Here is a 26,737-nt window from a genome sequence, read left to right as displayed (position 1 = left end):
AACAGATTGTCTGCAGCTTGGTGATCAAGGAGCCCATTGAAATGCACGAGCTGATTTGTGCTTTACAAACACCATTGATTTAGTCTGGCTGCCGAATTTGGGAATGAATGCTGTAGCATTTGTGCATGGTTCATGTTTTCATAGCTGTTGATCTGGAGATGTAGATCCAAAATCAAAAACAAGCCCTTGAATTTGGGAGGACTGGGGGAATACTGAGCTCCACAGAGCAATGATGAAAGACTAAAATGCTGGATGCCATTCAGCCACGCTTGTTAAGGCAGACTGTACCTTTGTTCTTGGGGGCTATTTTCTAGACTTTTAAAAATTTTCTTTTACTTTATTCCAACAGACTGGCAAGGAAATATTTCAGAACTACAATAGCCTACCAGTGATATTGACTTTGAATTGAATGTAGTTTCTCTGTGCATTTGAAATAACAAGGAGGTCATTAACTGTGAGGTTGGTATTGGGCTAAGCAAACTGACTAAGAAGTGGTTACAGAGAATACAAAAACCATCTCCTAAGCAAGAGAATACTTCAGATGTGTGAGGAAAAGAGTTTTGGCTTTCAAAGTGGCTGTATGGACAATCGTTCTTTTAGGACACTTGACTGAAAAGTTGTTTATTTGATCTCACATGAAGATGGAAAATCTCTCAGCACAGAATCCTGAGCTATTAGGAGATTTGGATTAGGAAGGAATCATTTCTGTTCTGAGAGTAAGGGAATACTGCAGCAGAGATTTTTATTCTACAAAGATATATAAAGGGCTAGCAGCAGAACATTGTGCTGCTGCATTGGCAAGATGACAAGATTTGAAAGTGGCAGATTTTAAATAAATAGGTGGAAATGCAACTACTTAAAATAAATTGGGTTTTGTCTCTCTTTATTTCACTATTTTTCTCACTTTCTTTTATTATTGCTGTTAAGGACTAATTACAATACGATTTGTACTGCAATCTGTAAGAATAATTGGTCCTGTTTTAAAGAACGTCCTATAAAAGCACCATGTTACAAGGCATTGATAGGAGAGTGCTAAATCCATTCTTGTTTGGTGTGCAATACATCTCTGGTAAGACACAGTCTCGATTTTAAGAATGAGTTTCTGTGGTTTTGATTATTTATTCAGAATAACATCCTGCTGCAATCCAGGATCATACTAGAAACCAAAGTCAGAACTGCATCATTTATGCCTGAATTTATGTGGAATAAAGCAACTTCAACATTTAACTGCCCTTTATTATTTTTATATAGCACTTCCTATAAAAGAATGAAAATTAAGAGTAAGGATATGGGTACACCCAAAAATTGTTTTTGCTTTAAAGGTTAATTTCTCTCTGCCTTCCTCTTAAGTGCAAAAACTACTCATGGAGCAAGATTTGGGCTTTTTTGAAAGGGAGGAGGGGTAGACAAAGCAGCACATGGTCAAGTATTAACCACAGCAATGTCAGAAACCACTTATCCACAGTGAGGAATGGCTGCAGGCATAAATTTGTTTAATGTCTCCTGCCTTTGGCTGCAGGGCAGAGGGGAGGCTCCTCTTCCTGGAGGGTTCCTGGTGAGCAGGGAGCCTCTGAGTGGGCTGGGACAACTCTGCAGCTTCCACTTTGTGAGAAAGGAGCTGCCTGGAAACAAATGAGCACCCACTTCACTCCAAGCCATGCCATGGAGAATAAATCAACTTACATGGAATGAATAAAACAAACTTTCCCCCCAAGGACGTGGGGGGAAATAATTTAGCTGCTTATGCCAATGTGAGGGTCCTAGATAATAAACATAAAGTATAATAAAATAAACATAAAAACTGGAAATGCTAATTTATGAATGTAAATTCAATAGAGATGGCATTGTTGGAACTTGATGGGAATTTTCTGCTTATTGAAATCTTTAAATCAGGGGTAGAAATCTCTTCTGAAAGGTTTAGTGGACAGAAGGGGAATAGAAATGGCACTCTATGACCAAAAATAACAAAAGGACATGAATATTTTACTAGTGACAAATAACAAAGAAATTATCTCATGGACTGATTTCCCATTGTGAAAAGTGCAAAAGGGAGTAGAAGTGTCTCTGTGAGAGAAAAAACCCCTAGTTTTTATGAGGAACATGTGACTGGCTCTTTCAGTTACCATCTATAATTTATAGGAGGAAAAGGAAAATTGTGGGTTTTGTGGAGACATTAATCCAAAAGTCATATCTTGGCAATCTCATGCTGCCAGCACTGAAACATCTTCAGAATCACTAAATAACATTCTTAATTTTTTTCTTTAAAATGACTGCTCCAGATATCAAGAAAGCTCCAGATTTGCCTCAGCAGAGGAGAGGAAGCACAGTGGTAAAAATTAGTGGTACAATAAATAAGAATGTTCATAACTGAATTATGTTTGTTCAAGAAAAACAAAATGCAAATTAGTAATTTTAGCTGATACAATTTCACAAAGTGGAAAACAATTCTGAACTAAGTCATTTGTGGGAAAAAAATGTAAATTCCAACTGTAAATATCCAGGAGTATTTTCCAGGCTGCCTAATTAGCCATAACTGGGAAAAAAAATAAGGGTAGATTCATTTCAAGAAAAACAACAACATCCTGGCTGAAAGGGAACTGTTAAAACAATAACCCTCCTCTCCATGAATGTAAAACAAGAATGGGGAAGCTGAGAGTAACAAATACAGGACATAAATTTCTAGCTGGAAAAGCTGATACACCTTTTTCCATAGGATAAGATACTAATTATGTGGAATAAGGTAAGATATTAAACACTTCAGCCCTAGGCTTTCCTAAGAATAAAAATCCACCTTCCCTTCTCAGCCCAGCTGTGCTCCTGGTCACCCACTGGTGCTGCTGGCAAAACAAAATCTTTGTCACCAACAGCAGAGAAAGGACTTGGAGATATGTATAGATACAAACCAGAGACATCATAGCTATTTATATTACTGTACATCTTCCCCTCTGGTAACAAAGTGGGAGGGGGCCAAATTGCAGCTAAACATTTGAAAATGTGTAATTTCCCTCCAGGAAACCAAGCTGAGAGGCTGTTGGGGTGAGTGGTGCTGTGGGCACCAGGGAAGCCCTGAGGAAGGAGGGGAGGAAGCTGCATCTCAGAGCTGTTGGGATTTCAGTGGGCACTCCCCACCATCAGTCTGTTGCATCTTAGTCACAGGAAAAATAGCAGAAACCACGATGGGGAACTGGACTGATAACAAATTGAAAAGAATGTAATGAATGTCAACAGATTGGTAGAAAGCATTTTCCTGTCAAACTTGAGAAGTTTTTAATGTTGTTAAAATAGGTGGCTGATATATATTATAATGCTGCCACTGTACATTTAGAGTTGTAGAGTGATTTTTTTTTCTTGGATAATATTTGACACTTGCATAGAAATTGGGAGTGATACAAAAGCAGTATAGCACACTAACATAAGTAAAGCCTCCTCCAGCTGGATAGTGATAAAAATTATTTATTTCAAGTGCAGTCTCTGAGTTTGATGAAACATTACAACTTTTTTCCTTGTAATGTTTCATCAAACTCCTGAAAAGCAACCTCCACTCTGAGGCCTGACCAAGCTTTCTGAAGCAGTGACATGAGTAGAGAGCTAAGTCACTTCTGAAAAGATCAGTTTGAAATTTATGTCTTCAGTGTCCCTGTGCAGCTGGTCTTCCTCAGTTCAGCAGAGAAAACCAGACCCTCCCAGCAATCAGTAAGACTAATGTATTGAAAACAGAAAAATATATCAGATGGTCTAAAAGTGGCATATGGGTAGGGACTTGACAATATTAGCCTTATAGAAACAGTTAGGTATCACCAAGGGCTATTAATGAATAATGAAACTTATTTTCAGGTTTCATCTTTGGAGAGTTCATAATTTTTTAGAACTGTTTCTTGCCAATGTTCTTTAATGGTGATTATTAAAAAAGGCTAGTGTTTGCAGCAGGTCCTAGGAAAAAAAAGACTTAAAAAATTGAATAGATCAATAGAATAATTGAGTGGTATTTAGTCTTCTTGTCCCCCACCCCATACATTGTGCTGATACTTAAGGCAATGTCAGCAATTTCTGGCTGTAAGAAATGGAGCTTGAGATGAGCTGAATTCTCATGTATTTAATAAGATTGAAGAATGCTCTAAAATTCTCAATAGCACACCCACTCTGGTAATACTAGACTGGATGGAAATGTGATGTTTGTTTAGTGAGTTTGTTCATGAGAGGCAGAGTCACTGGTTTAGGAAATGTCTGTGCTTTCAGAGTAAAGTGTACCAGAAGGAAATTTTTGACAAGTCTATGGGGAGGAGTACCCGTAACTAAACTCACAGTTGTCTCTTCTCAATAACAGCATGACCAGTTCATTTACACCAAGCAGAATGAGTTCTGAAAGGTTTTCTACACCATCTCAGGTCTATCAATGAATTCTGTATTTGTTGGCCAAATTCATTGGGAAATATTGGGTTTGAATGGAACAAATGAAGTGGCATTGAAGAGCAGGAGTCAGAAATGCTCTACAGGAAAACTGCTAAGGTTTCACAGAAAAAAGCAGCAGTTACCCAAAGTTCCTCTATACTTGTCTTAGGATCTCACTTTTAAAGAAGAAAGAGAAATAATTATCTTCTTTATTTTCAGTTATGTTGCTAGGTCAGTGCAGGTTCATCTGAAGTCTGTTTTTCACCAGATTCAAAGTATGTTAGATCTACTCCTAATCCTTCAGTGCTCCGATTTGCTCTTCCTGAGACAATGGAGCTGGAGCAACACACTTCCCCTTCTTCAGGTTGTTTGTAAATGTAACAGTGCTTGAAGAGCAAATGCATGAGAATATTTTGCTGACTTCCTTGCAAAAACTATTTCCTCCTTTGGTATTTAATTTGTCTCCCCTCATTTATTAAGGCATGCTACACATTTCTCACCACCATTCTTCCGTCCCATGGTGTCGCAGACATTTCTCCTCAGAAATCCTTTCTTTCGGATTTCTGCGTCTTCTGGAGGCCAGAGGCTTCAGAAGACAAGGTAAACAATTATTATCAGCTGCTGTGGAATGCAACAGGGACACCTTGATTGGCTCATTTCCTATGTTTATAATTAAGGGCCAATCACCAGTGCAAGCTAGGGGACTGAGTCCTTGGCCACAACTTTGTTATAGATTCTTTCTATCTATTCTTGGCTAGCCTAGCTGCTCTGCAAACCTCTCTCTATATTCTTTTAGTATAGTCTTAATGTATTATATATAATATCTTAATAAATCAAGCCTTCTGATTCAAGAAACAAGATTCACCATCTCTCTATCACCAGCAGCACCCACTCAGGCACGGTAATACCCATGGCATGTACTCAAAAAGGCAAATTTGATTTTAGAGAAAAACATGCTGTGTGGGAGAAATATACTTGGCACCTGCAACATCTCAGTTTATATTCTGGGGACCAAAAAAAGAGTAGTTTAGTTTAAGAGTAGTGTGTTTCACCAAGTTCCTCCCCCAAGAGAGATGCTAGGAGGTGTCATCTCCTCTCCCTTTGGCCGAAGATCAGGACAGCCACTTGGCTTGTTCTGTGGGGGAGTTTCCTGCCAGGATGTGCTGTGGTCCTGCTGGGCTGCCCTCAGGTGAGATGGTCTTGTGGCAAAAATGTGCAGGACTGTTGGCTACAACGCAGAGTGAATGATTTTTTGGCTTTGTAAGTGATTCTGTCAGATGGATGCTTTAAGTCCCAAATCAAAGACGCATGAACAGAGCTGGGGTTTTGTTCCACCCTGATAATGTTTAGCCATGTTCTCCATGGCAGGCCTTGGGATATGTTATCTCTCTGATTGCACAGTCAGTGTTTCACACAGCCCTTGGGGCTTTTATAAGTTCCTTACACTCTCCATGTGTGTGCTGCTATGGTGCTCTGAGAACCTCGTGATTGATTTAAGATTCAAAACTGGGATGGGAAATGAAGAAACAGAAATTTCTCCCTGAGTCCTTGGAAGGCAACACTTCTGGAGAGGCATCAGGTCTGCCCTGACATATCCCCAAAGACAGCCTTTGCCCTGGTGTACTGAGCAGCCCTCCCAGGGACAGCTTTTCCTCCTGAGTTCTCTGACTTGTGTAACTGAGCAGGTGGAGTCCAGAACCTTCCCACCTCCTCCTGTCTGCAAGCAGGCAGGCTGGTGTCAGTGGGAGAGGGCAGATTGGCTCAGAGATGGATGATGCTTCCTTCTGAAGGGCCTTTTGAGGTGTTTTGGGCTCTCCCTGAGCTAGGTTGTATTGGCAAAGTCCACATCATCAGCATGGTTGTGAAGCACAGAGGACAGACACAAATACAACTCTAAATGAGAGACTTGGGATGAAGCATAGCTTATAGTTGAGTTCCACAGTGTGGACATCCTTCTGCCTGTCACATTTCTGACTAGGGCTGCAATTGAGGATTTTGTTGCTTGTCTGTTTAAATACTGTGAAGCTAGAAGTTTACTTCTATAAAAGAAATTACATGGTTTCACATGCTGCACAAAAAAAGCACAGCACAATCTTTGTGACACAATTGCGCTTTTCCCCTGGCTTTTCTGCCAAAAATCATATGACTACAATATCCTTTTAAAGTAGTATCATCTTCCCTGTGTAAGTGATATCCTTTTCTTTCGTGGCTTATCCTGTCCACTCCTTTGGGGGTAAGTATTAATTTTCACCACTAAACAAAACTCCACACTTTGCGTGTTAACAAGAAAGCAACATCATGGTCCCTCCTTCCAACCCCAGTAGCAGTGACCATCTGGAGACCTCCCCATTCAACTTTGGATGAACTTCAGCTGAAGTATGAGAGCCACTTTGGCTCCATACAAGCTGTTCCAAGCCTCATTGTTGCTATTAGCAGTTTGTCTTAGTGACAAGGCTGCATTTTGCCTATTGAAGGTTGGGTTTTAGTGATTCAGCGGGTTTCCATTGTCCACAATTGAGAGTAGATCATTCAGGCTGTTATATTTCCAGTGCTGTGGATACAATAGCTCATTATCCTGGGGTGGCTTTTTTGTTGGGGGTTTTATGGGGGTTTTGGATAGATGCATAATAGATGCAAGCTCTTTTCAGGGGCAAGTTCTTTTCTTGATACCCACACAGTGTTTATTGCAATGGGACTCTGTGAGGTTTTAGCCATCAAAGCAAGCCCAGGCATGGAATAGAATGAGGGCTGTAACCCCAAGTTTTTGTTAAGAAAGGCTGCAGCTCCTCAGCCTGCATGTAGCTTTCTCAATAGGTGATTGCATCTACATGATTCATCAGGGCACAGGTGAGATTTACAGAGGCCACACAGGAGAAACTGGATTTCATTGTCCTCTAAGTCCATTGGCAGCAGTGGCTTGGAGAATGATTGCAATGAGGGTAAAGTTATGGTGATAAGCAAAGTGGTTTGAAGGACACATTCTTTGTTTCTGATGACATGAAGCTGAGATTACTGTCAAATCAGCGGAGAGTTGGACTGCTACAGGAAAAACTGGAAAACTCCAATAATCCAAATAGCAGTGATGAGAAGGAGTGCAAGGTCATGAACCTAGAGGCTCAGTAATGAGCTCCCAGGAAATGGTCTCATACAGGAAATGGGTATCCACTGAAAGCCATGGAGGCAGAGCCAGCCCCAAGAGCACCGGTTAATCATAAATTGGCTCTGAGCTACAGTATGGTGTAATGTGGCTGAGTAAAGGACAAGTGTGATTCCACAGTGTTCTGGAGAAGGATTCTTCAGGAGTGGCAGGGAAATATTAATGCTGTTGTGCTCATAAACATGCACCTGGAATTGCCTTTACAATACTTGTCACCTCTGTTGGAAGACATGGATTCAGCTGGAGCAGGTGCTACAGGGATTAGCACAGGGCACTCTAATATACAGGAATAAACTGTTCTAGCAGAATAAAGGCTGAGGAAGAATGTAACTGTGCTCTATAAATACAAGAATGAATTAAACACATAAATTGAGAAGGCACATTTAAACAAAACAACCAATATTGCCTTGAGTAAATAGGTGTGTGTGGCTTGGCTGATGATTTAAGTTTCCAAAAAAAAAGGTTCTTGAATATTAATAGGAGAAAGAAACAAAAAATACTTGTTAGATTTTAATAATGGAGATGACTGTATGAAATGGTTATTATCTATATAGAGAAATCAAGCCCACATGGTCCCTTTTGCAGTTTGTTCCAAGGCTTCCTGAAGTACAATGTTAATAACATGTTTTGATCTTTGTTAAACATGTATTTTGTGTGTTTGTGTCAGATGTTATATGTGCCTGAGTAGCACTTACCTTGGCACTGAAAGCTGGTGAATTAAAGTCTTAAATGCTCTGATCTTGGACTAAATCAAGTTGCCTCTCTCTTCAGAGAGGTACAATTGATAAAAGGTACTCACCTTTGAAGATTTCAACTTAGGAACATGAAGTCAAGGCCCCTGATTCACCAGAATAGTTCTGATGAGCTTTGTGGGTCCTTTCCAACTCAGAGTATTCTGAGATTATGTGTGCTTCCTCATCCCCATGTCCTTTATTTCTTCAATCTTCCTCTTCCAAGTCTGGCTACTTGAATGAGTTTTCAGCCTTTATGACACTTAATCCTTTCCCTCTTTTGTGCGCTTTCTACCTCCTGATGTTTCTCAGCTTGCCTAGACAATGTTTCTGTGCTTCTCAGTGTCACTTTCCAAACTGAAACGTCCCCTCCTGCGTGGCACAATGAAGTGCCCACTGCTTTTCCTCCATACACTGCAGTGCAGGATCTTGTCTCCCCTTTGGAAGTGGTGCTGGCAGACAGCAGGTACAGCCCAGCAGCTGTCCCAGGTCACAGAACAGTGCAGGCAGGTGCCCAGTGCTGCCAGACAGTACTGACCTCCTCCTGCCTCTGCTCCTGCCCTGATCTCACACCCTCCTGCAGCAGCCTCTCAGACAGTCTGTCCTCTGCCCTTTCCTCTCCACACAATGCACCTGGGGATCCTGAAAGGGGCCTGTAGCTGAGGAGTCCCTGCTGTGCCCCAGGTGTCTGATCCAGCACACACGGCAGTGCCCTGTGCACCATGGGTCACTATCAGTGCAACAAGGCAGGACACACAAATCCTTTCACCACTGGCTGTCACACACAGTGACATACAAGAGCAGTCTCTTCAGCTGAAAAAGATTACATTTCCAGCTCTTTGAAATCCATTTCATCACGTATTGTGCTGCAGACTTGGCTTGTGACCCTCTACAGCACTTTCACCTTTACAGTGACCATAGTCCAGCTGTAAAATGGCACAGGACATGGCAAAGTGCCCTGGCTGTGTTCCTGCTGCTTTCCCTGAGTGCCCTGCACACCCCTGAGCTAAAGACACCTTTTACTGCTGTTCAGCAGCAAGTGCGTGAGGATGCCTGTGATGGGTGGGAAAAAAACCTTTCTTCTGCTAAAAAAGAAAGGTTAGCTTGGATTCACTTAATTGCATCTGGACATTGGTCAATCAGAGGTGTGGTGAGCTAATTAGGAAGATTGTGTTTTTCATTTGTTGCCTCTCTCTAACATTCCTGTAACTGGATACCTTCTTTTTTATTTGAGAGATAGATAGAACAATTACAAGCTTAGACAAACCGTTTTTGCTCCTCTGGCTTTTTTGCTTATTTCTGTGCTCTCTGGTGGCATTGTGGGCATAAATTTCACATGAAGTACAAATGCCATGTAACTCCAGCGGAGATTTTTGCACACCTCTTTCTCCCTTTTCAGCTGCCCATCTGTATGCAGTATGAGTGGTACTGCTCTCAGTATTCTGGGGGGCAGAGCTGAGGGGGAGGCCTGTGGGATTCCCCAGGTAGGGTACAAAGCCCATTCCCTATTGCAGCTTTCCGCAGATTGGTTCCTGGGTGAATCATACAACTCATGGAGAATGACTAGCACTTTGGAAGTTATAATGAATTTGTAGTTGCTATTAAGTGCATGATACAAGGAAACTAGAAATGCAGGAACAGAGAAGGAGCAGCACTTAGCACTTAGCAGCAGCACAAGGTTAAATTTTGCTTTGAACTTCTCCTTTCTTTGAGTGCTCTTAAAGAGGGTGAGGGAAAAAAAACTCATATGTGGAAACTGCATAAAGTGCAATATCAGATGGCAATTGTATTTAAGAACATCTGAAGCAAAAGCACTTAACAATTTTCATTTCAAAAAAAGCTTTTCCACTATACAATGTCCTTACAGGTTCTCATTACCTGAAGAAAAAACAATTTGCACCAAAACCCAGATTGCTTGTTTGCTAAAGCTCTAGCTTTTGTTTCTTTCAGGAAACACTGGAATTATCTGGGCTCAGTGTATGCTAAGGTTATACCTACCTCCCACTGTGACCGTGCTGCAATGCCATAAAACTTCCAACTCTATTATTTCAGTGAATTGTTTTTCAAGACAGCTGTACAAAATGTTTGCATAGGCAGGGTTTTGGGCTTTTCCTTTTATTTTTTTTTTTACCTCCAGACCTTCCTGCTCCTTGGAATTCCTGTGCTTCTGTACCAAGGGGTTTTGGGAGTCTAATTATCTGGCATAGCAATTTTTCCTGTTCATAACTCTGGAGCTGTGACTTGGCAGTGGGAGCAGCTGCACAAAGCTCAGCTCACAACCACAGTACCTAGAGGCAGGCTTGGGTGGAAAACTCCTTTGGAACTGCTGGGGGCTCCAGTCAACTACCAGTTTTTCTAATATGAAGACAGCAGAAGTCTCTTAGCTATTCTCCTGCAGTGTAAGGAACCCTTGCTTACCTCCTCTAGCAGCTTGACCAAACTGGTCCCTAAATTCTTCCCTCTGATTTGATGAAATTCCAGCTTTAGAAAGGGGAAGGCAGAAACAGCATATAGCCATACAGTCCCCAAAAATGTAAACCAGCTAGGATTGGGAGGAGGACAGAAATCTTGTTGGGACTGCTGTGAAACTGATAGCCCAGAAATTTAAGTATCTACCCAGGAGTTTGTTTTTTAAGTCTCTGCAATTGTTAATTCAACTGCTAACATACAGTTAAATGCCAGGCAGAATGGGTGTCTGGCTGGTTGTTTGGTTCCTCTCCCATTGTGTATTCCCCCACACAGCTGTTCTATGCTCAGAAATCTGCCAGCAGCAGAAACTGAAGGGCCTGTGTCAGAACAGGTCATCACTGTGATCTTCTGAAAGCTCCCTTAGAGGGTTCTCCAGACTGGAATTGGAGCCCCACTTCAAAAAAAGGCAGTGCAGATACAGGGACCCTCCATCTCTCTTCCTCTAACTGCTTGGAGCTGCTCCTCTAATTGCATGGAGTAGGGATCTATGCCTCGATCCAGTTTTCCCACCAGGTACCTCTTTACATCAAAGTTTTAAGAGAAAGACTGCCAAGCATAAGCAGTGATCTTCAGTAGGTCAGAAGTCAGTCCAGGATGAATTTCCAAGGGAAAGCACAGTCCTCAGCGTGTTCTCTTCTGCAACACTCCAAGGTGCTTCAAGTTTCTCCAGGAATGCTCTGCACAGCCAGGATTTTATCTCAAACTCTGGCCCAAAGACACTGACCTTACTTTCAGAAACAGCAAATGGTAGGTCTGGGTTTCAGATGTACACATCAAAGAGCAACTATTTAAAATTTCTATCCAGGTACAGCAACTTGGATAATCTCACTGAGAGCTCTGGCCAGCAAGCTGCTGTAAGACACACCTGCATGATTACAGCACACCTACATTACTGAACAATACATTAGTGAAAATATTTTATTAGGACTCTCTGTTCATCATTACCCACTAATAGAAAAAACAACTTTCCTAAAATGGTTCCATGGAAAGCTCTGTGTTCTATTAGCTTTTAAATGGGGTTTTTAGTGGTATACCATTTTAATTGTGTAGGAAAGGTATTGAAAAAGCTCACTTTGGCATATGGAAGATTCACCAATTCATCTGCAATTTTTAGAAATAATGTTTTTCTTTTTTATATGGATGACAATATGGTACATGACAAGATATAATTCTGGAAGATTATTTATGTTTCCATAGGGGATTCCACCTCAGTCATTTTTCTCCCTCTACACCTTTTCCATCTCTGCATCCTGTACACTATGACTGAAAGCAAATCTGATGCAAAACATTTACAAACTTCATCCTTCATGTTTTTAACTATCAAGAAACGGAAACTGCAACATTTGAAACAGGTTAAGAGTTGTTTAGTAAGTCTTCCAGTCTACATGATGACAGTTTGGAAATTCAGTTTAAATTACTATTGTGTTGAATTACTGTCTATGAAGGAATAGATGGCATTATTCCCACATTGAGTAAGATCTCTTTCTTAGCAAGTATTTAGGTGTTGATTATAAAGAACAGTGATGAAGGAAGAAGAAAAGAACTACTCAAGTATTACTACTACCACTACACATCTTTCCCCAGAAGATATCTGGACTTCATCATTCTTACACAGATATAACCAGAGTAATCTAAATGATTTGTAAAACCAGAGGTAATTTTTACCTTCTGCACAAGTTAACTAGAAGTAGGGAACATTTTGGTTTTTAAAATGAACTAACATTTCCACATCTTGGATTTTGATAAAACAGGGATCTAAATGCAGGTGTGATTTAGCTTTCTCACAATGGCCTTAATAATCACCACATAACAGATGTGTAGTGTGGCATTAGGGATATGAATGAATGCTGAACTTTGTAGTGCTGGGTTGGACTTGATGATCTTAAAAGTCTTTTCTAATCTAAAGGATTCTATGGTTCTAAGTTATTCCCTTGTTTCCCTTAGTATTTAACTTTTGGTAAACAGATCCTTGACACCTTTGTTCCAACAGAGCTTGTCTGGTTGTTGCCATTACAAAAATCTACACTCCAGAAGGAAACCAAGCCCTTTGGCAACCATGAAATTTTCACACAATTCAGGCTAGTTCTTTAGTTGGTCAGATACCTGACACACCCTCTAGGGATTAAAAAATCAGCTTCACAGGCGTAACATACACAATTTCAACTTGGTATTTTTAATATCAGTAAGAAATGTTGCTTAATAACATGGTAATGTTTACTTAATGATTCACTTTGCCTTAATTACACTGCAACAAGCTGTCAATGGTTCCATCATGCATTACTGGATAACATCTTCTTAGAACAGATTATTACTTCTGCAAAAGACAATTAACTGCAGAAATTAGTTTCTTGACCATCCCCACAGCTGTCTTGCTCTAGCTGACTAGCAAGTCCCAGGCTATGAAAAAGAAGCAGATTTCTGATGCTGAAAGACATCACTGTCATGCCTCTTTATTTCTTCTAGTTGAATCAGTGGGAATTGTACTTGTTTTTCAAACCATTTGGCTACAGTGAGAAGCTGCTTTTCCTGGAATGAACGTCCAATGAACTGAAGCCCAACTGGCAAGCCTCTCTCTGAAAGAGCTGTAGGAACACTTATGGCTGGCAGTCCTGGAAGACAAAAAAAATACACATGCAAAGACTTACTATAAACCTTAGAGTAATTTCTGTATCAATTTTAAGAGAACCAGAAAAAAAAAATAGAGAAAAAAGACTAGCTAAAATAACTTGATTCAACGAAGTGAATGCTAGATGATCACAAGAAATTAATTAGAGAGATTTAAGAGGTCAGCATCCTCTGAAAAAGACAATCAGCTCTCCTTAGGAAGAGATTTCTGTCTCTGGAACAGATTCATCTTACCTGCAGCCCACACTCAGCTCCAAGGTACTCTGCTTTAAAATCTGGTCTTACATTTTCAAGCATTTAATAAAACTGTCCTTAGACCCAGTTATCACTGTAAGACTTTGGACATGAGGGTGAAATATCTTGATTCTAAAAGAGAAGGTTAAATACCTAAAGAGACTGGACTTTTAAAATTATGAGGCAGGGGAAAATGTAGCTGAGTTCCTGTCCCTACTCACCAGCCATATTTGCAGCCTGTGTCAGGATGTCATCCTGAGCACTGCGGGTCCTGTTGTCTTCTTGGATGAATTCTGTGTAAGGTGCTGCATCCCTCAGAGTGGTGGGAGTGAGTAAAATATCAACACCACTCCTGAAAACCTTCACAAAGTCATTGGCAATGAGACGTCTCACTTTCTGTGCCTTGACAAAGTACTTCTCATAGTTCCTAGAAAGGAATAGGGACATAAAGGCCTGACACTCTAATTCCCAAAATACAGAACTTTATTTCTTAGTTACTGTGGAAAAGACAGGCCCAGTAATCCTTTTGGACAAGATTTTAACTGACACTGGAAGCTTAGTCACCACACATGTGTTTGTGCTCTCATAGCAGAGGAGCTGCCAGAGAAGGAAGAGAGGAGGGCATACAGCTGAAGGAAGGTGAAGGAAAAACAAAACCCTACCTTACAATAATTAACTAAAACTCAAAACACTTTTATGACCATTTGGAAACTAAACTGTGCCTTGAATTTCACAGAACCATGGAAAATGCTGAGTTGGAAGGGACCCATCAAGATAATGAAGTCCAGCTCCTGGCCCTGTGCAGGACACCCCAAGAACCACAAATGTGCCTGAGAGCACAACTCAGACTGGCTTTGTGCTGTGAGCCCTCCCCTGGGGAGTCTGTTCCAGTGCTCAACCACCCTCTGGGTGAAAAGCTGGTATCAAACCTAATTTCACTGTAGGGCAGCACAGCAAAGTCTATAAAATACAGAAATACACAGGTCTGAAAAACAGGAATTAAACATTTAGGATTCAATCCAGCAAGATACTTGAAACAAATGAAAAAGTCCCATCACCTGTGGACGACTCCAAATGGATTTAAAACTATGTATGTGGTTGTAGTATACTTCTCTGTAAAAGACCTTATCTTTACCCATTTTTTCCCCCTCATGTAAACATGTGGTCTATGGATTTCTGTCTTTACACAACTCTGAAGCAGAAACATATTAGTCAACTCTATCATTCCTTTTAACCTCATATGCAGAATTGGTAAATATGGAATCTTAAATACAGAGAAGTTCAGTTTCAAAAGTAACTGTCATCTAAACCTTCAGCTATTTGGGGAAAAAAAAAATTAAAGTGAAAGAAAAATGGAGTGGTGTATTATCAAATGCAACATGCCAGAGTGTTTACAGATAAAACAACTACAACTGCCTAAATCCCACTTTGTTAGAGTAATCTAAAGATTTAAGATTCTGAGAAACAGCAATGAAAATGGTTATAATCAATAAACAGATTCAAGTTAGTAACTTATACAATGGCAATTAGACCTTTTTCTACAATCACTTCAGAAATCCACCTAGCTGTTAATTTCAGAAAGTCCCTAAGTGGCACATCTACATGTCATTTAAATATCTCCAGGGATGGGGAGTTCACCACTTCCCTTGACAGCCTGTTCCAGCACTTGACAATCCTTACAGAGAAGACATTTTTCCTAATATCTAATGTAAACCCCACAGGGTGCAATATAACGCTGTTTCCTCACATGTTATCTGAGAGAAGACACTGACTGCCACAACCTCTTTTCAGGTAGCTGTAGTGAGAGTGAAAAGGTCTCTCCTTTTTTCCAGGCTAAACATCCCCACCTCCCCCAGCCACCCCTCATAAGACTTGTGCTCCAGACCCTTCATCAGCTCTGCTGTCCTTCTCTGGACACACTCTGGCACCTCAATGTCCTCTTTGTTGTGAGTGGCCCAAAAGTGAACGCAGGATCTGAGGCATGGCGTCACCAAAGCTGAGTACAGGGAGACAATCCCTGTCCTGGTGCTGCTGGCCACACTGCTGCTGATCCAGGCTGAGACTCCACTGGCCCTCTTGGCCACCTGGGCACAGCTGGCTCATGTCCAGCTGCTGTTGACCAGCACCCCCAGGTCCTTTGCCCTGGGTGGTTTTCCAGCCCCTCTGCCCCAGCCTTTAGTGCTGCCTGGGGTTGTTGTGACCCAAGGGCAGGACCTGGCCCTGCAGAACCTCACACCACTGGCCCCAGCCCAGCCTGTCCAGATCCCTCTGCAGAGCCTTCCTGCCCTGCTGCAGATCAACACTACCACTCCAGCTGGAGCTGTCTGCAAACTTGCTGAGGGAGGACTCGATCCCCTTGTCCATGCCATCTCTAAAGATGTTAAACAGAACTTCCAAACAATCACCTAGTCATTTTAAAACTTTGAAAAGCAAGATAAAAATAAGCTGTACAAGGCAACATTTGCAAGAGACACAGATGGGTTTTCTCTACTACTTATTCTAAGAATGCTTTCTGAACCCTGCACTCTGTTCTTCAAAAGTAATTTACTGTGGAACAGGAACACAACTCTCCTGTTCCATCTGGGTGGAAGCTAATTGTGTATTCCTCCACAGAAGAGTTAACTATGTGAATTTTAAAGTAGCCTCAGGAAAGCTGATCTGGACAGCTGTAAGCAGAGGGAGCACACTTGGCAGGAATATTGGCATTCCAGAAAAGCTGGTTGTTACAGACTGACTGACAACATTCCTGTCTCTGAGAGCAATCACAAGTCACAGCTGATGAATACTCTTGCTGACAGAGCTCTTTCAAAGCAAGTGCACTACAGAGACTAATTACATGCCTAATATTTTTGTTAGTATCCGAACAAATTCAGACAAAGAGAAACAGAACATTTACTAACGTAAATTAGGACTGCTGGATAAGGATTGAAAACTAAAAATGTAAAACTGATCCATGCACTAGCTTCTCTATGTGAGCTGGATAAAGCCCTGACTTCTGTAAGGACTTCAGTCCAATACTTCTGCCAATGCTTCTCTTTCCCTGTAAACTGAGACAGAAAGCTGCAGTTAATTTAATTGCTATGTGTCTGGCTTTCTCTAGAAGATCTCACTAAAATGTACCAGCAGTTTCTCTATGCAGTTTTGAAATTAACAGCTACAGAACTTCTAACACTAAGACAGTAAAGACTTCAGTATGATTTCAATGTTATACCATAGGGTACATTTCTGCCTAATTAAACTAATGGATGCCAATAATGCTCTGGTAAGGGGAAAAAAATCACTAATTGCTCTACTTATTTAATTTAGGACACTCACTGGTAAGACTCTGGGAAAACATTTTTGTTCATTATAAACAGGCATTATGGAGCTAAAGCAATAATAAAAATACAAACAGCTACTAGTGTAAGAGCAATTTCTTCCTCATGATAAGCAATTAATCACCATTTGCTCAAAACTTCATTAATCTGGAAAAGCTGAATTTCAAGGTTCTGCTTACTGTTTCAACAAGAAGTAGTTTCCTGACAGAATTCTTCCTCTTACGACATCATTGAAGCCCTCTCTCCGTGTGGCAGCATAGAGACTTTCAGTGGAATCCTTCATGTCAGAACGATGGCCTGGAAAGAAAAGGCATTCTGGGTGTTAATACTTCTTGTAATCCTTTAGATTTAATAATGTCATAGTAGCACAATAGGTCACTGTTTGCTGCAGCCTGACATGCTACTACTCTGGAAAAACAACAAAACACATTCCTGTTTTATTATGGAAGTACTAAACTAGATTTTGAGCCCAGACACTGATATGCCTAGTAGTGAAATATATTATGTATTTATTTACACATTTTTATCTGCACAAGGTTTTTTACTATATTCCATCTTGGAGAAATAGTATCAAGCATCCAACCATGAAAAGAAAATCTATGAAAAACACTTTTTAGTCTATGAATAACACTTTTACATGGCATCCAGCAATGTTTCTACTGCCTGAGAAAATTTTTTTCAAAGGCCTTACCATATTCCAGTCCATCAAACCTGGCCATATTTGATGCCACTTCTGCTGTGCACAGCACATGATAGCAGACAATTGAGTAAGGAGTGTGTGGTAGGCTCACTTCAACCACTTTAGCACCTGCATTCTTAAACAGGTCAGCAGCTTTTGACCAGAGAGCCAGAATTTCACTTGACAGCCCTGGTGCATGATATTCCTTAGAGGAAAAACAAGAACAGGAGTAATTTTACACACTGATTTACTTCTAATAACAACTAAAACACAAATATTCCTTGCTAAAAATACAATGAAACCATTATCTCACCACTATATGATTTAAAGTACCAATAAAAGCTTTTTGCATCTACTAAATTCTATACAATCAAGGGTTATTAAATTAACAGGATTGAGTCTTCTTAAGAGTATTATGTTGATTTCAGTAAGATCTACATATGTATCACACATCATGGAATTTCAGCAGTTTCTTCTGAAAGAGTAATTGCCCAGTTATTCCCTTATTTATCTATCAGGACTGTACTGTACTGCTCTGCAGTCACAGGAACAAATTCTCCAGGTCTAAACCCTAAAACCAGGGCTCTTCGCCCCTGTTGTTAATGCTCACAATGTTATCAGTGGCAACTGGCACTTCTTGGTGAAACAAATAAAACCACCCACCAAAGAAGAACTACAATCAAGGGGTTGGGAGAAGACTTAGATTAGCTACTTTCCTATTTCACAGACAAATTACAGATACTGTATTAAAATTCTCTGTTTTTGAAGCTACTTGCTTTAGTTCTAACCCATAATATCAGGGTCATAATACTGTCTGACTTCTGAGTAGCTATGACCCATGTTTAATGTATGCATGTATCTTTTTAGAATAATCTGTAGAAGTAGAAAAAACTGTCCAAAGGATAGGAAAAATTGAACATCATCACAATTTTAGATTTATCAAGATTTAAACAGTATGCAGCTGATCAATTTTCCAGGCACATAATTTTTCCATTTCACAGATTGTGAATAATTGGTCAGTGGACATCTCTGCTTACCAAATTAAAACTTTTGGTATGCCTGTTCTAGCTTAGGTTCCAATGCTGAGAATACAATTAATAAACGTTATTTACATTGTCTCTTTGAAGGCAGAGCCTTTATTAAATTAAAAATAGGCTGAAGTCCCAAACTTTGTTCCTAAATTTCAAACAAACATGATTGAATTGCATACATCAGATGCCAAATTAGATGTCTTTCAGTTCTTATTAGGACTCTGCAAATCACAACTCCTTGTGCCATTCAATTGCCTTTAAAATTATGCTCAATATTAAATGCCACACAGTGGCATTTAGGCAAGGATCCCAAAGTTCTGCACAACCCATTATCAAGCTCACTGTGTGGGAAGGCTCCAAGAGCAACTTGTTGGAGGTTACAGAGTAGACTAAGGAAAGAGCAACAGAGAGAACCAAGAACTGAAGTTCCCCATTTCCCCTAAGTTCCTGACAGTGCTTCCCCCCACAATGACAACATGTTTTAGGTGATGCATTACTGTATGCTTACTCCAAATTGCCTGGACAGGCAACAGAGCAAACACAAACTGGTTTTTTCCAGGAGCTGCTTTTACTGTCTTCACTGTTTCAAATCATGGGAGACTGGGAAGTGGTGGGCAAGACACAAATATTTTTTTGTTATGTGTCTTTTAATTGTTCTTCCGGTCCATAACTGTTAACAGGATTTAAATGTTACCTTTGGAATTCCAATTGAAAGCTTGCTGACATCAGTCAAGTTAGGTAGTTCAAATGGCTTAAAGTCATCCTGAATTGTGGTAGAGTCCTTAGGATCATGTCCAGCAAGTGAACCTGAAGTAAGACATGACATATGAAGACCAGGAAAATGTTAGTTAGTCAGGATTCAGTCTGTTTTGAGGAAATGTTGTAAGCAATGATGTTTGACAGAGTAATACCTAACAAAACTGCTGCATCATCCACACATCTGGTTAGGATTCCTGGCACATCCATGGAGTTCACTAGAGGAATGAGACCATGGCGAGAGATCAGTCCATATGTTGGCTTTAAACCTACAACACCACAGTGAGCAGCAGGGTTTCGGGTGGATCCTCCTGTGTCTGACCCTAAGGCTCTATGGTTTCAAAAGGATCATCATTAGTAAGATAATTCAGAACATTTCCAAATCATAAGAATGTGTGGCTTTGAGATGCATGGATTTAAAACTGTAAATTCTTCCAGACCAGGAGTCATAATCACACAGCCTAAATTCCAGTCTGCTCTCTATGTCTGTTTTTCATTTGTTCTCTGATTTTTCTTAGAGTCTCTGAATTTGCTGTTAGGAGAGTCCAGTTCTCTTTACAAAGCAAAGACAGATAGGTAGAATTCAGACCATCTGAAAATGGCCCCAAATATCTTTTTCTGCCTTCCCTGTCCCAATACTGTGTTCTGTTCCAATACTGTGGACTCCAACTGATACATCTCATGTGATTTAGGGAACAATTTTCAACACTTCTATCTTATTTATTGGGTAGCCAATGCACCATGAATCAGCATTTTCCAGGATAAAAATGAAGAGTGACACTTCTTGCCCCTAACAAGAGGGCATACTTTGGAAAGATGTTTTTCCTGTTTCCAAATCTACAAAGATTGATCAGAACTCCCAGTTTACAGTAGCTTAGGTACAATTAAAACACAGCATATTATTATTATTATTATTATTATTATGTGGAATTCCTCTTTCCTTATCCACAAGTGAAACCTTGTTCTTTCTAAATTGAAAGTTTTATTTCAAAAATTGTATTGCAATGAAACATGCTGTTCTCTTGTTTTTAATAAACTTAACTCAAGCAGCATTAAAAAGATAAAGCAGTTTTCATTCAAATCTTTGCCAATACCAATTTAAAATTCCAGAAATAGGTATAATTTTTATTGAAGTGAGTATATGACTTTTCCCATAGCCATTTGTTTATGAGATGGCTGAACCAATTAAATTGACTTTCCTGAAGTGGAATTTCTCCCAAAGCATTTGTGTTAATGTAAAACATCCTCAATTTTATATCATTTTTGGACATCCAAATCTCAAATTGAAAATGTAAAGACTGGCAGCATTCCTGCTGCTTGAAAGACACTAATAGGATGGATATACAATAGGTTATATGCAATAAAAATAGCTGGACAAAAAATCTCCCTGATCTGACAGTGTGCTGAGCAGTGCAAAATGGGAGCCCAGCAACATAAGAAAAGGTGCCAGACCCTCTCAGGATCAGCCCATTCTGGCTCAGGATGAGAACCAGCAGTCCTTGGGAATGGCTGCACTGAGTTCAATTTCAACAGTATTAAAATGTTGAGTAGATTACATCCCAGTAAAGGGCAAGGATATGAAGACATATATAACTTTAAAAAGTAATTTAAATGAGTTGTAATCAACAATAGCAAGAATACTTTAACAATAAAATAGATGTTTATAATGCAGTCTATGGGCAAACACATATAAAGTAAATAAAGAGCATTTTTAAACACTTTCCAATTAAGAGCACAATTGAAATAATCTTCTATAAAACATGCTCCAACATGTATCTCTAAAAATTGCATAAAATGCAAGGTGTAAAGGTTTGTGATCAGTTTTAACAGTCAGATGGAGAAGACAGTATAGACAACTGACTTGCTAAACAGTGTGTTGATATTCCATGCAGTTAGTAATTACTATTTTTAAAAAAAGTCCAGTTTGTTTAAATTTCTTTAGGAAAAAAACTCCAAACAACCATAAACACACACTTGCCTAAAAAAACCACTCCAACACTAAAACTGTTTTCTAAGGTAAAAACAGGGAAGTCTGTAAGTATCTATGTAATAAGTACTCTGTACTCTTTTGTTAAATAAGAGATTTGAAAGTTTTTACGTCCCAAATCTCATGTACTATTGCATAACTATGCTATAAAAACAAAGGAGCAGAGGAAAAATTATTATACTGTTACAAATTGAGGGATCTCTTAATTTGCTGAATTACATTTTCAGTGTGTATTTGTGTAATGCAATTAGGGAGGAAGAGGATGCGTCACAAACCCCTTCAGACTTTTCAAGAGATTATGTGGGAATAAGAATAAAACTGTCACTCCCTTACTGCCATCATAATTTTATATATATTTCACAAAGTACAAAGTGGTCACACCACTGAATAATGCCTGAAATGAGTAAATCTAAATTTGCCTGCATGGATTAATTCTGGCTTCATGATATGCCACGAGTAACCTAGGGATGCTGAAATAAATTTTTGCATGCCAGTGCCAATAACCCTCCTATTTCTTACTAGCTTATGAGAAAATTGTAAAATTAAAATATTCCAAAAATATTTTGAGACATTTAGGGAAAGACAATTTTAAAAGCTTCTTACGCAAAACATGTGAAAGACGCCACAGCAGCTGCGCTGCCTCCTGAGCTCCCTCCTGTTATCACCCAGTTTGACTCTTCGTCCTCAGGATGGGGTTTTGGGACAGACTTTTCCTTGTACTGTTTTGAATAACTCCAGGGATTTCTGACTGGTCCAAACACTCCATCCGTGCTCCCAGAACTAAGACAGTCATACAGGACAAATACACACAGAAGTGACAAATGATGTACTTGGATTCCTCAATTTAATTTTTTTAATCCAATTCCTCATCATCCTTGCAAACTCAATTTCAACACAAGAAGACTGGTGTATGTAACTCCTTAAGCAGTCAACTTCTACAACATTACATACAAAATTCATAGCTGTTCATCGGTTCCTGACACAGAACCTGAGCTGGTACCTCTTTCTAACTTCTGCTAATGCCACTGAAATGAACAGAGTTACAAAAACACAAAACTGATTTAAGCTATGTAAAAGTACAGGAGGCACGTATCTTTCAAAACCAAGGTATTCTGTTTTTCCAGCCCTGCATTTGATGCACGATCACTGTTGTGAGGAAAAACATGCTGCTAGAGGAGGAGAAAAAGCTCCACAATACCAGGAACACACATTTCTCTGAAATGCCACACTATTATTCACCTGTGGCCCTCTGCAGAGAGCACAGTTCACTGGTTCAGAACTGGCTTCTCAGAAACTGGTTTCAGCCAGCTTGTGTCACCCAGGTGTGAGCTGACACCAGAAGCAGGGGCAGGGCACACTTTCCTCCTTCCTCAGGCCCTCTACCCCACACTGGCCCTGACTGCAAGGTGCCAGTGTTACCAGCTGTATCATCAGACAGAACAGGCAGCTGACAGCAGAAAACAAACCTTATTCAGACATCACTACTTTAGAGCTGGATCTGCTCCCTGATCAAGAAATCACTCAAACACACCAGAATGAGAAACTACTATTGGGATAAGCTCTTTAGGAGAACCCTGTGCTTTAATGAACTTAGAACAGTTGTATCACTGCATTATCAGGTTTTTCCCAAGCTTTTTGCCTGCTCTTCCTCTGAGGAATAGCTTTTTAACATAAAAACTACTTTATTCAAAACAATATTGTCCAAGTACTTTCACTCCATCCACAGGAATTTCCAATCAAACCCTGGACTCTGGTTAAAGTATAATAAAACCAAAATACAGCAATTTTACTGTTTTTCAGAGGTACTAAAGTCCCAGTGATTCCCTTCCAAACCTGGCAGCAATTCCCATCCCTAACAGCCTGATGCCATTCTCTGCTACAGCTTGGCTGCCTTCACTGATTTGCAGAAGAATCAATTTGTAGGAGGATTTTTCAATGTGCTCCTGAGAAAAAGTCACCACATTAGCTTAGGCAATTTAAAAGCCTTGCTCTTGATTAGCCTGTATGCAGCAAGTCAGGGAGTACCCATATAAATCACCCCAGTGGCCAGATGGCAGAGGCAGTGGCTGCCACCAGGGGCACGATAACAATTACCTAAAGGCTAAAAGCCATCAGTAAGGAGAGAGGAAAAGGCAGCAATTAACTGTGTTGTAACCAATTCTATTCACACACTTCTGAATCTACAAGAAGGCCGCTTGTCCTCAGCCTTCTGCACAAGCTGGACTGCTTCCTGCCTCTCAAGCACATTTGAACACTATGTTCACAAAACTCAGCGTCTGTATGATTTACACAACACCACAAATGCTCAGGGAAAAGTTCCTGCAGCTCTGTGTACTGTCCCAGTAAGTATTCATTGTTGTCTCACCTCACAGAAACAGGAGTTAAGGATTACAGGTAGATGGAACAGATGGTATGTATGGTATTTTATGTAAAATCAGCACATTAAAGATAATAAACATCACTCACCCCATTGCAAATTCATCTAGGTTTGTTTTACCTAAAAGCACAGCTCCCTGATCCAGTAACTTCTGAACTACTGTAGCATTGTAAGGAGAAATATAACCTGAAAACAATCAAAACAGTTAAGAGCAACTGGTGAGATACAAGTTATTTTTACAAGTAGCTACTCTGAACATTTTGACACTGTCATTACCACTCAGACCTTACATAACCTAGGATGAGAACTATGACAATGACATAAGACCACAAATGGTAACCAATTCACTTCATGAATGATAGCAGGGGCTTCTTCACTCCCACTTCCATCAGGAACAAGGACATCACACCTAATACTCTTTGCAATCAATCACAACAGGTCTGAGAATGTGCTTTAAGGAACAGCATCTCAGGTAATATAACAACTTTTAAAACAGTGAAGTCATATTTTGTTTCTTCTGCTATTAAAAAAAAAAACCACAATCAAATCAGAGGTCTGCTAATTTACTTCTGCTATCTTCCGCAAGGATTAATATAAAGTTTTACTTTGTGCAGAATAAAGCAGATGTAAGAAATGTTTCCAACTCTTGCTTTTACTATAAAAACATTGTAATGCCTTGAAAATGTTCATGAACTGTTAATAAAAATAATGAATTTAAGAAATTAAAAAAATTTCCTTAAAAGCATTATAGAATGTGATTGTATGTTGGGATTGTTAACATCTGCTTTTCCTACAGCTATATGAGAAAGCTATTTAAGTCACCAATTATAAACAGAACAATAACAAAACAGGACTGTCTTTGGATTTCACTAGGTAGAACAGCACTGACTGCTCACCTCTAGATCTAAAAGCAATTTGATGGAAAATGTGAATTTTGGAACCATTTTATTGTAGTATATAGGTTTTTATTACAACTGTTGTTAAATGCATACAATTATAAAGAGATAACATGCTTAGAAGAAGAAAAAAATGAACTTGGCTAGTGAAATTGGATAAATGTATTTCCTCAAATGACACCAGCTCATTTTGTGAAAACACCTGGATTTCTGGAAGACTCCAGTCCATAAACCCTCCAAAGAGTGAAAGATCTGGTTTTACTTTAAAAGCTTTACTGTACCTTTTAGCATATTTGATGCACATGTTGTCTCAATGCCAGCTGTATTAAAGTTGTCTTTTACAGCAATAGGAATTCCATCTAGAATGCCCAGTGGCTGACCTGCATTAGAAATGATTGTAAAACAACAGAAATTAAAGCAAAATGTGCTCTATATATATAATGTTGTCATCGATTACTGTTTATTTTACATGCCCCTTTGGGTGGTTTTTGAAAGCAAGGCTTTCCACTTGGCATTTGATGGTTGTCTGTTCCATTTTCAAGAACCACCTTCCATTCCAACTCAAGCACTGAGCACTCTGCCCAAACCAGACCTGGTGTCTAAGCCCCCTGCCTGCTTTAACCCAGGCTGGCTGTCCCAAAGGAGTGCATTCCAATGTCACCACACAGGGCTTACTGCAGCCATAGGTGCTACTCAATGCACCCCATCACTAGGTTTGGAGCCATAAACTCTGCCTACCTGACACACACAGTAGATTAATTACTGAAGCAGAGAAAATGCTTCCCAAGTAATTGATTATCCACCATAAAAAAAAAAAAAACCCAGAACCAACAAAGACCACAAAAAAACCCCAACCCAAAACCTAAATGGCCTACATCAGGAAGCAAAACAATCTGCCTGACAACTATATTGAGCTGTCAGAGAACAGCAAGTGTCACCCAGGAAGGAAAACGTGTACTCTATTAGGTGAAAATTTACCTTTCCTGCCTTTCTTGAAACACAAAGGAAAATGAGGATGGCCATCTTCTAAATGCTGCAGATAACAGGACTGAAAGCTGTTCTGTTCTCCAATTCCTAACTGCAATTAACAAAGCTGCATTATTTTAGTTTGCTTTCTTAATTAAGAACCCGATAGGCTGTGCCACCTGTGTGCCTATCTCAGTCTGCAGGCCTGAGAATAACCATTTGCCACTCCATTTGCCTATTCATGGCACCTACATATTCCAAATGAACTGCTGAGGGAAAGAAGCAGTAGACACCAATCAGCAGTGCTGTCCGAGAGGCACAGAGCCTATTTAACCTGCAGTGCCTCGTTTGGTCCAGGTTTTCCCCGGTTTTTGGCCTAAATACTCTCCTGAGTGCCAAGTGTACACCCACGGAAACCTCAAGCATGAGCTTCATCTCCCAAGATTCAAACAAGCCAAGACATCCCCTTTAAAAAACAAAGGTGCTTCGTCTAACACAGACAACGCCTCCTCAGCATCTTTTTAAGGACTGACATTACTTACAAACCAACGTACCTCTTTTATATCTTTCCTCCGATTCTTCAGCCTGCTTCAAAGCGGTCTCTTCCGCTATGGTGATGTATGCATTCAGAAACTTGGTGCTTTTGATGAGGGCCAGGCATCGCTGGCAGAGCTCCGTGGGAGCGACTCGTCCTTCCTTCAACGCCGCCGACACCTGGGAGCGCAGCCCGCCGTTCAGGGCAGCCGGGCGCCAGAGGCCGCGCCGGGGCGGGACGGGAAGGAAGCGCCGTCCCCGCTGAGGGAAGGAGCGCACGGGACGCGCTCTGCCGGGCCGCCCCGGGAAAGGGGAACGCGAGGGGACCCCGGTCACCTTGCGAACCCGCCCCGCTCCTCGGCATCCCCGGCAGGCGGACAGACCCCACTCACCTGGCGGAGAGAGGCGCGCAGCATGGCTCTCCCTGCCCGTCCCCTCCTCCTCACGCCCGCCGAGCGACCCCTGTCTTTCCCCCGGCGCGGCGGCCGCGCGCCGCCATCTTGGGGCAACACCCCGCGGCACCATTGGCAGGGCGGCCAAGAAGGCGGCCGCCCATTGGCTGCGGGGCCCGCCGGGCTGAGCGCTGTAG

General features: G+C 40.5%; 1 protein-coding gene across 1 annotated transcript; it reads right to left on the bottom strand.

Moving 5' to 3' along the window:
• Positions 1–12,719: 12,719 nt before the first annotated feature.
• QRSL1 (glutaminyl-tRNA amidotransferase subunit QRSL1) lies at positions 12,720–26,598 on the bottom strand. The gene is made up of 11 exons (XM_058802225.1): positions 26,541–26,598; positions 26,169–26,328; positions 24,930–25,028; positions 23,842–23,938; positions 21,979–22,155; positions 19,544–19,719; positions 19,327–19,439; positions 17,614–17,806; positions 17,102–17,219; positions 13,827–14,032; positions 12,720–13,355 (listed from the first exon to the last, which is right to left on the bottom strand). The coding sequence occupies exons 1-11, from the start codon at positions 26,562–26,564 to the stop codon at positions 13,144–13,146; spliced, it is 1,575 nt and encodes a 524-aa protein (XP_058658208.1). The 5' UTR covers positions 26,565–26,598; the 3' UTR covers positions 12,720–13,143.
• Positions 26,599–26,737: the final 139 nt, after the last annotated feature.

The sequence above is a fragment of the Ammospiza caudacuta genome, chromosome 3 (assembly GCF_027887145.1).
Source record: "Ammospiza caudacuta isolate bAmmCau1 chromosome 3, bAmmCau1.pri, whole genome shotgun sequence".
Taxonomy (NCBI): Eukaryota; Metazoa; Chordata; class Aves; order Passeriformes; family Passerellidae; genus Ammospiza; species Ammospiza caudacuta.
This window is presented reverse-complemented; position numbering and strand designations above follow the sequence as displayed.